Source organism: Coloeus monedula, assembly GCF_965178545.1.
Source record: "Coloeus monedula genome assembly, chromosome: 21".
In the NCBI taxonomy this organism is placed as follows: domain Eukaryota; kingdom Metazoa; phylum Chordata; class Aves; order Passeriformes; family Corvidae; genus Coloeus; species Coloeus monedula.
Window position 1 is genome coordinate 6,174,155 of NC_138801.1, and position 12,853 is coordinate 6,187,007.

Below are 12,853 nucleotides of genomic sequence, written 5' to 3' on the forward strand. Positions count from 1 at the left end.
CCCAAACACTTCAAAAAAACTCTAAGGTTTGCTCTGTACAGATGCTTACAAGATTAAGGTAGAAGAATACACTAAATTTTCGAGTCAATACATGTTTCTGTATCACACCATGGCTTTTCTCAAAAGACTTTTCACTTCTCGTAGACCACAGATGTAAAATGAAGACTCGCCGACTATCCATTGCTGGTGTATTTATAAACTTTCTTCATCCCCTAAGTGTTAGCTGTCATTCTGAGAGATTCCAGATTTGCCTTTTGCTGACTAAACGTAAACTCCCAGTGAAGAAAGACAGCAACATGAACTCCACCAAGGAGAACTCTTATAATGTGCCCACCTCACAGGGCACAAGACATGGCTATAACTCTGCATTGCAAGAAAGCTAGCTCTGAACACAAGATGCTCTTATGAAGAAAAAGCTACTTATAAAAAAAAAAAAGCTACCTTTCAAAACCAAAGAAATCAACACTTGCCCCCCACGATGAGAAAACCCCAGACATGCATGGGTCAATTCAACAGTCCAAGGCTTTGCTGGATAGTAAATCCGGCAAATGAAAACTCAGAAGGGCATCAACACAAGACTAGGAACATCTTCACTAACATAAGTGATGTGCAGAGACAAATGTTTTTGCCCCTAAGGCAGATTTAGGGCATGTGAAGACATACTGATGCCAGAATAGTTAAGAGACTTTTTTTGCCAATATCAACCCTGTTTCAACCAGAAGAGTTTGCCAATGTAGCTGTACCAGAGAAGTCTTTATAGTGCTAATTAACCTGCACATAAGGCCAAGTTCATTTCTGGAATAATTTCATTAATATCGTATGATGTAACATCACTGCAATTTGGCTCGAACATGCTGAAGAGTCTTTCAGTAAATAAGCTGCCTGAAGTCAACCCTGGTGGCTAAAAGTAGGTTTAGTTACCCAAGAGGTAACACCCAACCATGCTCAGACGTGTTTCCCTATGAGTCACTTCTATAGAGTACATATTTACTCAAAACAAATACAATAGCCCAGGAGAAGGCCCTTTATATGTTAACAGCAGCTTTTTCATTCCAGGATCAACACAGGTGTTTTATGATAGCTCCTTTATGGAGGCACCATTCCACACTACAAACCAAGTCACTGGTTTTACAGACAAGGTCCAAACACATTCTCCTCTCCATGAACCTCTGCCCCTTCCATCAATATCTATCACTGCTGTTTATCAGCAAAAAGGCCACTCAGCAGGAGAGGTCTGCAAATTACAAGAGGCTGCTGAGCAAAGCTTGTTGACCCCTGACTCATCACTGTACTAGTGGTGATGGGCTGGGACTCCTAAATCTGCCTCTCCCAGCTCTCCTTTCTCTTCTGCCCCAGTTTCAGTGTCAGACCTGGTGATATGCTGGGGTGACAGAGCCAGCAAGACAGGAGAAAAAACGGTCTGAGACTCAGCAGTTAGAGCTGATTTTGCTTCTCTGGAGCCACAGCTGCAGACAAACACAATTCTCTAAGAACAACCAATATCTCATGGCGCCACTTGTCCTAACGAGAGAAAGGTAATTTCATAAATTATGTACTGTTTAAAACCAGAATATAGGAGAGCTCTGCATTTAGTGGCAGCAGCCAGTGCTGGTTAAGTCCTTGGGAGATGTCAGCACAGGATCCCACTGCAGGAGCAGGTTTCTGAGGATCAGAGAGGCTTTACCTCCCCTGTGACTGTCACCACAAGCTGTATTCAGACACGCTCCTTTGATTCTCCCCTGCTGAGAGCAAATGACATTGGAGATGTACTGCATCACTCTAGAGGGAAAACAACATGCAGATTTGTTTTGAAAGAACAGATGCACTTGCACTTACAGCAGGAAACGTCATTGCTATAAACCTACATCAGAAACTGACCTTAAAGACAACAGGAGCCACAGTATGATCAGTTACTCCCTATACAGCACAAAACCAGTGTTCAACAAAGCAGAAAGGCAGCAAATGACAGAAACAGTTGCAGGAAATACACTCCTCCACAGCACAGTTTCCCTTGCAGCAAAAGGTACTGCAGGCTGCTGAAGGTACAAAATGAGCAGCACCGCACTTGAAAGAATTTGACATTTATGTAGATGCAATAGCCTGGTGTTACCAGAACAGGCCACTGACAGAAGCCAGGGAAAGCTTTCCTACAGAGGGGTTACTGCATAATTAATCTGTAACACAGGCAAGCAGACTACCTCTGCTCAGCTCTTAATGCTTAGTCTGGAAGCAGGATGCTGCTCTAGCTGGGGCTGGCTGGTTACAGTGAGGCTGCCTAAGTGCAAATGGTATTGCTCCATTTCGGAGCAACGGAGCATTAACGGCTCTGGAAAAATTGCTGAATTATAAATATCTTACATGCCTCCCTCATATTCTCCGACATGTAGGCACAGCCTAAGAGAGGATGGGAAGAACAGGAACTAGCAGGAGAGATAAACATGATGGAAACACAACCAAACTGGAAACCCTCTCCTCAACCTACACAGATGCAAACAAAAACCCACTGAACACCATGATGCCACACCCAACCTCACCTTTGCTGTTTCAAGCATGGATAAAGCCTCAAAGTCTGATACAATGCCAGTTTAAAAAAAAAAAAAAATTCTCTATGCTAGGGTTTTTTCCAGACAAGTGTTTCCTTCTTCCTCTCCTGGCCATTTGCATTTTTATTTCAATGAGCAGTACTGTCCCTTAAAGACTGGAAACAAAAGTGACCGGACAGAGAACCAGACAGCTGGAGAACATTGTCAGGGTTCACTCTGGCCTCCCCATTTTGTACTTCTCACACTCCCAACTTGCAGTTCAGGTGAAATGGAAACTCCATTGGCAGGCAGGAGCACAGGTAGGCAAGCACTGACCAGTCCTTCATGTGGCAGCTGGCTGAGTGAGTCTCTGTTGATCATTAACCCAATAGCTATTAGTGAAACATCTTGTCACAGTCATTTCATATAAAGTTTTATTCTGGAAGCAAAATGGAGGTATGTGACAACCCCAAATTGAAACCCTAAGGCCACATCCGTTTCACAGGATTTTCTATTACAGGTTCCTTCATCTGCTTGTTCATTGCAAAGCCAGACTGGAGCATAGTGCTTGGTAATTTTTGACAGGCACTAAACAAACCTTACACTTTGTTTTCCACATTTGGTACACTGAATGGCAAGAAATGGGGATTTGCCTCACTGAGGGAAACATGCAGCTCTAGAAAGCTCCAAAATAAGCTTTAGTTGCTTATTTCAGAGAGCACATTCCAGGGTAGTTACCAACCACATGACCTTTGTAGGTCTCTAAAGCTGCATCACTAATTAGTGCTGCAGCTTTCTAGCCCTTCCAGGACAGTAAATCCACATATTCTCTTCCTTCCTCCCATATAAGCCTTCACAGTGCTTTCAGGCTGAACGGACAGAGTTCATTTCTTATTTAAAATACAGCATACAGCAGTAAAGGTATTTTTAGCTTCATCCCATCTCCTACTACAACGTGGACCTCCTTCAAGGCCTCCTCTCACCAATGAAGTAGGATAAATCCAGCCAAACGAAAGGCATAATCCTGCTCTCTTGCCAGCTCAGCTACTCGCTATCTGCAGGGAGTGTGGCTGCTATATGCAGAACATACTGTCTCTTCCACACTTACCTCCTCCCAAACCTTTAGCCTCCATGTGCTTCCTCTTCATTTTCTTCCTCATCCCCATAACTCCACCCCAGTTCCTCATCTTGGCCTTATCCACTGAGCTACAGGGGCGACCCTTGAGAAGCACATGACAACGACATCCACGACAATCAGCGATTTCCAATCGTGCACAACAATTCCCTTTCTTGCTCATCAGATTAAAAATACACCAAACAAGAAGGCTGTTCATGCAGTGAACACAGGCACAACTGTTTGTCTAGTGGGAAGTGCCTTTCAAACCCAGGCACTAAAATGAGATGCCGAGTCCCACTGTATGGTACCAGAGGGATCGTGATGCCAAGTCCGGAGTTACAACAGCAACGTGCATCGTGTCTCCCAGCAAGTGCACTTGGCACAAAATGAATAAACTGCAAGAGGGGAAAAAAAAAACGTATCTCATCCTGCAGGGCAAGCAGCTGGTACTGGGGTGGGCTGAAACATCCTGAAATAACACCTGAAATGATCACCTTTACAGCATGGATTACTGACATGAGGTCACAGGACGCTACAGAAGAAACATGCAGATCCAAATGTTGGTCCAGGGAACTCCTAAAGGCTTCTGGTTATTATACAGTAACCCACAGCTATGAAATAATTCCTGACCCATTTCAGAGCAGGCTGCAAGCACAGTGCAGAGCTGGCAGCCCACAGAGGATGTAGAACATATCCTGTTTGAAGAAGGAAGGTCACACACAGAGCCACATCCGCCTGTCGTTGCACGGATGAGGCCTCACAGAGCTACACACAGGTGGATGCTGCAGAGCTCACCATCCCACACTGCCAGGCCTTACAAATGTGAGCTTACACATTCGCCCCGAAGTGAGGGAGGTTTCTGATCTGAGGGAGACACTGGGCTCTTTCCTGAAACACTACCAGATTTAGTTTCCTGCAATAAAATAATAAGAAGAAATAAATCTGTATCTGCCTCATTGATCTAGAAACTGGTACCAGAACAACTTGCCACTAGCAATTTATGGCCTATTAAAATTCCAGCCACTGTGCAGAGAGACCACAGGCTGCTGAAGGCATACATGAATTCCTCAGAAATTCAGCTACAAAGCTAGAGTCAACACTGATGGCAGCTCAAGAGCACAAAGAATAAAGAGACTGGAAGCCCTTTAAGTTTTTCCCTGTATTTCAGAAATAAATACTGTCTTAAAGGAGCAGGGCCACTCTTACCTACCTTCCCTGATTCTCAGCCAGAGCTGATGGTATTGTCACCCTGCAAATCAAGTGGGCCACAGAGCCCTGGTTTCCCAGTAGAACATTAATTTTCAATGAGTAATTTTTTTGAGCCAAGGCTGCTTAAGTCACACAGATAAGGCTGTTGCTAAGAGTCAGCTGTCAAAGCAATGCCAGCTCAGAATCGGCGATGAGGGGGAAGTTTGAAAGCTGCCTGTATCTGAACATATTTACTGATGCTGTACACACAGCATATTGGTTACAGCGTTTTAGATTGCAGCTTCTGGTCAGCAGAGCAGCCTCTGCCTGAGCCACAGCACGCAGGACAGAGCCAGGGCACGAACAGAAACTGCTCTTTACTCAACAGGATACAGACAGTGTGGCAGGAAGGTTTTAATGTAATTCTTGTGACAGGCTTCAACACAGTGACCGGTGACAGGAAGATGCAAGTACGGCACAAAGCAAATCAACCCACTCCAAAGCATCTGTCAGACCCTGCAGGTGTAGCAGCCAGAGCCCAGAAAAGGTGAGAGAAGTGCTTTGCAAACTCAAAGCACAACTTAAGATGGTTTGTGCCAGGGACCTTGTGGTGCTCCATCACTTCTGCAATTTTTCCAACACTCTCAACTTGCCAGAGGCTAAACCTCATCCACTGCTTCTGCTCTCACAACTTGCACCTACATTCAGCTGCATGAATGAACCCCCTTTCTCTCATCTTTGCTGTCTAGTTTCTCTGTATTTGTTTCAGAATGCAAGGCAGTGTAGGTACTATGCTTTAATATTATCTTGAAATAGGTCATATTTTATTGTAAATCACTTCTAGGGGCTGCATTCAAATCACTTCTCCACTAACACCCCCAGCCTATTCCTGAGGCTCTGCCAGAAAGGAAAGATGTTACATGTGAAGCTGCTCTGGAACATGAAAACTCAGTCTATTGATCTGTGTAATAGGAATATTTGTACATGTAGGGAAGGTCTGCATTTCCAGGCACATTCGCAACAGAAGTACTTTTAAAATACGTTATCACACCACATGCTCTAGCAGAGGATAGTCAAGCATATATTGCCCTAAAATATGGAACTGGGAGAAAGTTTTAAAGCCACAACCAAGTTCCTTACTCTACTAAACTGTGACAATCCCACTGGAATCAAGAGGCAGCACCAAGCAAGTGATCCCCTTTTCACTACAGCCAGTTTTCTTCCCTCTTGGGGACTCTAGAAGAAACTATTTAGTTACCTAACCTTTGTTTTAAGGCAGACAGTAGTCAAGATTCAGATCTCAACCAGGCTGAACCAGTCTTTCAGTCTCTGATGAAACAAACAGCTAACGATTTTCCAGTCCAAAAAAGCTAAACGTGGTTAACTTAATTACCCGAAGGATCCTGTAGTGCCAGGCACAATGACTATTTATGTAAAGTGAAGTAGTTGATTTCTAACTCCCACTACCAAGAGCTGCATTCTGGAGGTGGCACAACTTACACCTTCCTTCACAATACATTTTGAATCACCAGCCCTGCATTAGCAGGGCAATGCTTCCCCCCTTTATTTACGTCCCACAGAAGTGAAAAAGTTCTGTTTATCACTAAGGCATAACGATGCTTGTTATCCCACCAGCTGCCAAAAGTAAGTCAGGTCATTTGTGCTTACACGACGATGACAGAGCCACATGTACACAAAAGCTGACCTCAGTCCACAGCGAGCTGTCAGTATGAGGTGCCTTCCCAAATATCAGTGTTTCCTTGGTTTTCTGGATGCAGCTTTACACCTCCAAAAAATAAATAAAATATGCAGTGCAGGAAGTGGCCTTTCATAACTGACTCAAAAATTGCAAGGCCAAGAACATTGTGGGTTCAGGCTGCAGCACTGACATACTTGGAGGTCAGACCACCCCAACAGGGTCAGCCCTTCCCAGATCGAGCCCACATGCAAACAGGGCTGGGCTGCAGGAGACAAGCTACATTCATTGTTTCAAACTGCTGCTAGGAGTGCCAGATCAGAAAACCAAGCTGAAATGCTGCATCTGCTTGGAAAAGCATGGTCCCAAATGAAATACAGTGTGAGGTGCCTTCAGAAGACAATGAGGAAGGTGGGAAATGCCCTCAAAGCTGCTCAACTCATACAAAACAGTCTTTCCTCTAGAGTCAGACAGGGGCTTTCAGAGTACAATCCCTTCATTCAAATCCAGAAATATCAGAGTGAAACTGTTGGCAGGCTAACAGAACAATGTAGGATGAGGTGTCAGGAGTCTGTGGATAACACCTGGCTTTCCACTTCCTTCACGGTGTGCTCACTGCCAACACAGAGCCAGAAATCACTCAGAGCCGAGGCAAAGAGCATCTGGCTGTCACTCAACATGAACTGTAAGCAGAGAGGGGGAATTTGAGTCTTCCTCTTCTGGGATACCCAAAGATGTACATGCACTTACTACATCAGCCTGTAGCTTTAGGCACTCATTTGGATATCCAGGCTCCTGCCTGCGCTGATCCACGGATGGGGTACCTCCCAACTAAATTATTGTCTCATCTCTCTAGGAAGAAAGCGGCACAACCTCCCAGAAAGCTTCAAACTGGTACAAAATGTAGCTGCCCACCTGCTCCACAAAAATGGTTGCCATGAATACATCCATAAGTCTCTGTGCCTGCTATTTTTAAAGATACTTGGGAGGCAACTGAATTCACTGGTGGTTGTGCTATTTAAGTATCTGGATTAATAATATTCAAGGAATATACTGGTACTTCTCTGTGGCGGAATACAGCACCTGCCTGGCTTACACCTGGCTCAGATGCCTTTTCAGATGCCCAACTTCTGTAATCCAATAGCAAAGTGATAAACCCAGAGCACTGTAAAGTGAAACCCGTGAGTTTTATCCTCAGAAGCCCCACCACAGCCTAAGGAAACTTTACAAAGGGAGAGGAAAGGACAAGCAAAAGGATTGATGAAACTTGAGTCATTAAAATACTTATAGCTTAATGCAAGGTCTCTTTCCACAGGAAGAGTGGAAACAGAGTACCTGCCTGCAAGAAAATAACAATAAAAAAACCTCAAACACACCAGAAAACCCAGGAGAGGAAGATCCCTGAAGCTGAATGTGCTGATAGGACCTGAACCTTTTCCAGACATCCTTGAATGCCTAAGAGCATTTAGTCTTAATGCATTTCAGACAGGTTCCCCTCCAGCCAAAAGTGTGAGCAGTCTGGGAAGGGGGTTCCAGCCCAAGGTGTGTCCCACCAGACCCAGGGCACCAGGCTGTGGCAGCTACGTACGTGTAACCCAGGCTAAGCTGGACTTGGGACAGGCTGACAGGAGCCAGCAGTACAGGCTGCTGCTTCTGCCTTGCCCACAGGTCAAATGACCTTGGTGCCACCTGACAACTCATAGGGTATATCATATTCCCACCTCCTGCCACAGACATGCATGAGGTGTCAAGTAAGCTTATTGTAAATAAGCTGAAAAATTTGTCTCTGGAGGTTCTTATATAACACTCCTCTTTCCACACTACAACTACAAAAACCGATTTAGTGTTTCCTGTGAAGAGTTCCTATACCTACTTCTAAGCTCAGTTTACAGACTCTAGGTGACGTGGGACACATTATTCAGATCAGTTCTCTGAAAACTCATGGTCATGAAGAGCTACAGCTCAGCTTGATCACAGCCACAGACCTCCAAATGGCCCAGATCACAGAAACCCAAATCGACTGCAGAGTGAACACCAGATTTTGTACATAAGCAGCTCACAAGAGATTACCTGCCAGACATTACAGCCTCAAAACCAACCAGTTTTGGAAGTGGTTGATTTCAGAGAAACAATCACAGACTCTAAATAACTTACAGATTTTTAACACAACACATATAGAGTATCTCCTTCCCTTTAATCTTTCCCAGTAAATATCAAAAAGGTGATAGAAATGAAGAGAGGAGCACAGAGCAAAGGCAAGGCATGACCTGGGAGCCCCTCCACACAGTAACTCTTCTGGAAATTCATCCCTCCTGAAGTTTCTCTAACTGCAACAGGGAAAAATATTTGGAAAAGGTCAAATGATTCAATACCACTGGGACCCATAACTTTTCAAGCAGGAACAGGTTTCCATGTGCTTTCAGTTAGAGCACAGACAGGCTGGGGGAAAGGTGGCAAACCCCCCAGCCCACTTCTCCTTTGCTCGTTTGGAGAGCTATGTATGTGTTTGGTTCGAATTACAGTTGATTTTGCTGCTGGAACGCATCTGCAACGCTGAGCAAACTGCTGAACTCCAGCCAGCTCAGAAAACAACCCACACGGCTGGCAGCACTAGCAAATCCCAGGGACGTCTCCTAGAAGCTGCTTTCAGGGACGACAAGGAGAGGGAGGTGGACATTTCTCTGCACAGGCTTTTCCTGAGACACCCGTCTGTGCCACTTCATCTATTATGACTCCAGGAAGCAGAAGGGTTAATTTCTTTCCAAGTTCACATACTGTTTGAATTCCTTAGATAAGCTACTTCCACCAAACCCAAGGATCTAGCCTCAGGGGAGAACATTGTGAGGAAAAGCTCTTTTGACAGATTTTCTTCAAAAGAGAAATTAATTCAAAGTCCATTTTTGGAGGTGTTCCATGCCCACACCAACTTCTACCGACTTCAGATGAGGTTGTATTGTGCCTCTGTAAAAAAACCCCAAGCTTTGAGCACTGCCCTACCATTTCTGTTTGCAAGACAGAAATGCTTTATGCTTGCCCAATAAAATCTTCTCTACTGAAATGAGAAAGCTCGCACACAGCACCACAAAGAGGAAAACCAGACTAAACCAGGCTTTAGCCCTGGGATAAAGCAGTTAACAGCTAGCACAAACTAATCCTGTACCTTTAAAACTGAGCAGTCACTCAGGAAAGCAAAAAAACAAGTTTTGAAAGCCACTGAAGGCTTCCTTCACATCTTGAGGCAGAAAGCAAGTCTGGGCTGTTACGGAATTCGTGTTTGCATACTGTAGGTGATAATCTGTGTACATAGTTGGAAACAAAGCAAGTTTTTATTAGCAATTAGTAACAAGAGTGGGAACAGACCTGCCTGAAGGAGTCAAGAGAAATGCCAACACAGGATGGCAGAACCTTGTAAGATGTGTAGCAGAATGATCCCAATATGACATAGAAAACACTGCTGCTCTGAAGTGGGAAATGCAATGGCATCAGTTCATCAGAGATAAACTGGGTCTTTAACACTGACAGCTTTGACTCCAGGCAGCAGTTTTCCCTTGCACAGCAATTTGCAATGCAAAACAAACTACTTCCACCCTTAGCAAGAAGAGAAATCCAGTATCAAAGAGGGAAAGCAAAGTTGGGAAGGGTTGATTTGTTACATACAGTTTTCTACAGAGTTCAGTTTCCAGTAAGGCATGAAGGCAACACAGAACAGGGTTTGAAACAGTGTGTAAGATATTGCGCAAGGAGGGGAGGGAAAGAGAAGAGAGGATTTAATCCCCTTTCAGGGGAGTGATCTCCCGCTCCCTCCCCTCATCTCCGAAAAATTAAATCCAGCTCGGATCAGCCAACACCACCCAGGTTCAGAGTTCTCCAGCTATGTACTTCCCCTGCTCCGGAGAATGATATGGCATATGGGGCCCTACAACAGAACTATTAAAATCCCATCAAGGGGTAAGCAAGTGGTGGCCATATGCTAAACCACTCAAGGGAAGAATAACCAGGGGAAGAAGCACAGCCAGGCAGAAAGTCTGCAGGCAGGGTCTTACCTGGTAGATAAACTAGCAAAGTCTCCTCCATCTAGCAGCCTGATTTTGCAGAACAGAACCCCATTGACAAAGGGGACGGCAGTCAGCTCTTCTAGAGTGAAACTTGTCTGAAACTTGAATTTCTTCTTCTTCATCAGGAAAGCCATGGGCAAATTCAGCTTGGAAAGCTCAGGAATTCCAAACAAGATCAGGGAGAAGCGGCTCACAGCACACACAGACAAGCAGAAGAAGGGCAGTCGTCCCGGGAGCACAAGCAGGGAGTAAATTCCAGTTCAGTTACAATGACAGCCCAGCTTCAAACGCACAATTCTCTTCTCTTTGGTGGTGGGATCTGGCTGTGGGATCATTGCCACGGCAGGCTTCAGGTGAGCAGGAGGAGGTCAGACTAAATCTCTGCAACATCTCCAAGGGAAAAGGGAGGGAGGGAAGATGGGTCTCAGCTCCAGACCAGCAGGAGCTGTCCCATATAGAGGCTGCAGTGCTCTGTCTTCAGCACAACCCCTCCTGAAAGTATCTCTTGTCAGAAGTCATCTCAAGTCCCTGGAGAAGCCTTAAGTCTGTGGGCAGTACACTCAGACAGCATCCAGTCTCTATCTCTTGTACAACTCTTCGATACAGGTCTTTGGGTCAGCCTTTGGGAGGGAAATGAGTAAGTTAGTTCCAGCCAGCCTTGGACTCCTCCTCCTGCTCTAAAACCTGTTTGGATGGGTAATATTCAGTCCAGACTCATTCCAGTTTGAAGAGGTATGGCCCCAATTAGCCCAGCCCCAACACCCTCTTTCCCCTTTTTGCCTAGGGCAAGCTTCACTGTTGTCATCCCCCTTGTAATTTCTGTTTTGCAAAGCAGCTCATAAAAATTTGTTCTATTTTCAGCCATCATCTTTAGAAGCAGTTCACCCAGCAAGATCATTCTAACGTGTAGTCTAACAAGAGGAAGGAAAAGCCTTCTCAAGAAATGAAAAATATGTTTCTTTCCTGTATTTCCAACCAGCCCTAAGTGTTAGCACCTGCATCTTACAAATAGAGAAAGAAGCAGAGAGGGAAAAAAACAAGCAGCCTGCTCCAGATTACACAGCATAACAACCGAATCAGGTCATCTGGCTGTCCAATCGCCAGGCCCACCGGGAATGCTGCCTTCCCCCCGGCACCGGGTCTGCACAGAGCTGCGCCCTGCACAGCTCAGATCTGGGGCTGGACACAGCATTTCGTTACACTTTTACACAACACCTAAACCGGGGAGGCAGAAGCTGATTAACATCTCAAAGGGACAAGGTTATGAACACCGGGCAGTAAACAATCCTCACTGATTCCAAGAGCTGCCTGCGTGGGCGGGTGGGTGATTAAAGACCCTCTCCCGCCCGGTGGCTGCGGGAGAACCCACCGGGCTCTGCCCGGGCACCTCCACAGGGGTTCCGCTGTCCTGTAGACACCTCGGAGCAGAGAGGGGGGAGATGGGTCAGTGCTCCACACCACCAGCCCACTCCACGAGCAGTACCTGCCTCTGCGCCCCGATGCTGCCAGGTCTCAGCCTTGGCTGCTGTGAGGTCACAGCCTGTCTGTCCCCTGGCACTCCGGGGTCATGCACTGAACCGTATTCAGGACCCAGCTCTCTGTCTGAGCCATGCACTGAGCTGTGTCCAGGTCCCAGCTCTCTGTGTGAGCTGCGCCCAGGTCTTAGCCCACCTCCTGGCCCTCTGAACCCCGCAGTGCCCTGCAGCCCAGCCCCAGGGGCCAAGCACCGGGCCATGCTCGGGCCTCAGCCCAGCTCCGGCCCCACAGCCCGTGCACCGAGCTGCAGCCCGGGCTCAGACCCCTCCCAGCCCGTGGACTGAGCTGCATCCCGATCTTACGCCACTCCCGGCCTCCCATCACCAGCTGCCTTACGGGAGGTCTCAGCCCGCTTCCCAGCGCCCTCCACTGACCTGCGGCACGGTCCCGGCCCGGTGCCTGCCCGGCCCTGCCCGCTCCTCCAGCCCGCTCTTCGCACGGCGGCCGCCGCTCTCCCCAGCACGGCCGCCTCTGCCCGCACTACGCCAACTGCGGCCGCTACGCCGATAGCGCAGGCAGTGCGCAGGCAGCGCACGGGGAGAGCGACACCGCCGCGCTTCGGGAATATCGACAGCACGTAACCCCCGCCCTCCTCCCCGAGACGGGAGAACGCGAGCGGCGCCGTCCGATTGGACAGCAGCAAGGAGGCGGGCTGAGCTGTGCGAGGCAGCGATTGGTTGCTCCGGCACGGGGCGGGGAAGGAGTGCGAGGATTGGAGGGGAGGGCTGTCAGTTTGGAC

At 46.9% G+C, this 12,853-nt stretch overlaps 1 protein-coding gene across 1 annotated transcript in view; it reads right to left on the minus strand.

Moving 5' to 3' along the window:
* Positions 1–11,135, minus strand: part of EEIG1 (estrogen-induced osteoclastogenesis regulator 1) — a 35,569-nt gene extending 24,434 nt beyond the window's left edge. The window contains exon 1 of the mRNA XM_082295039.1: positions 10,567–11,135. Within this exon, the coding sequence (XP_082151165.1) occupies positions 10,567–10,712 (146 nt within the window). The 5' untranslated portion in view covers positions 10,713–11,135. The remainder of the gene's footprint in view (positions 1–10,566) is intronic.
* Between the last annotated feature and the right edge of the window lie 1,718 nt (positions 11,136–12,853).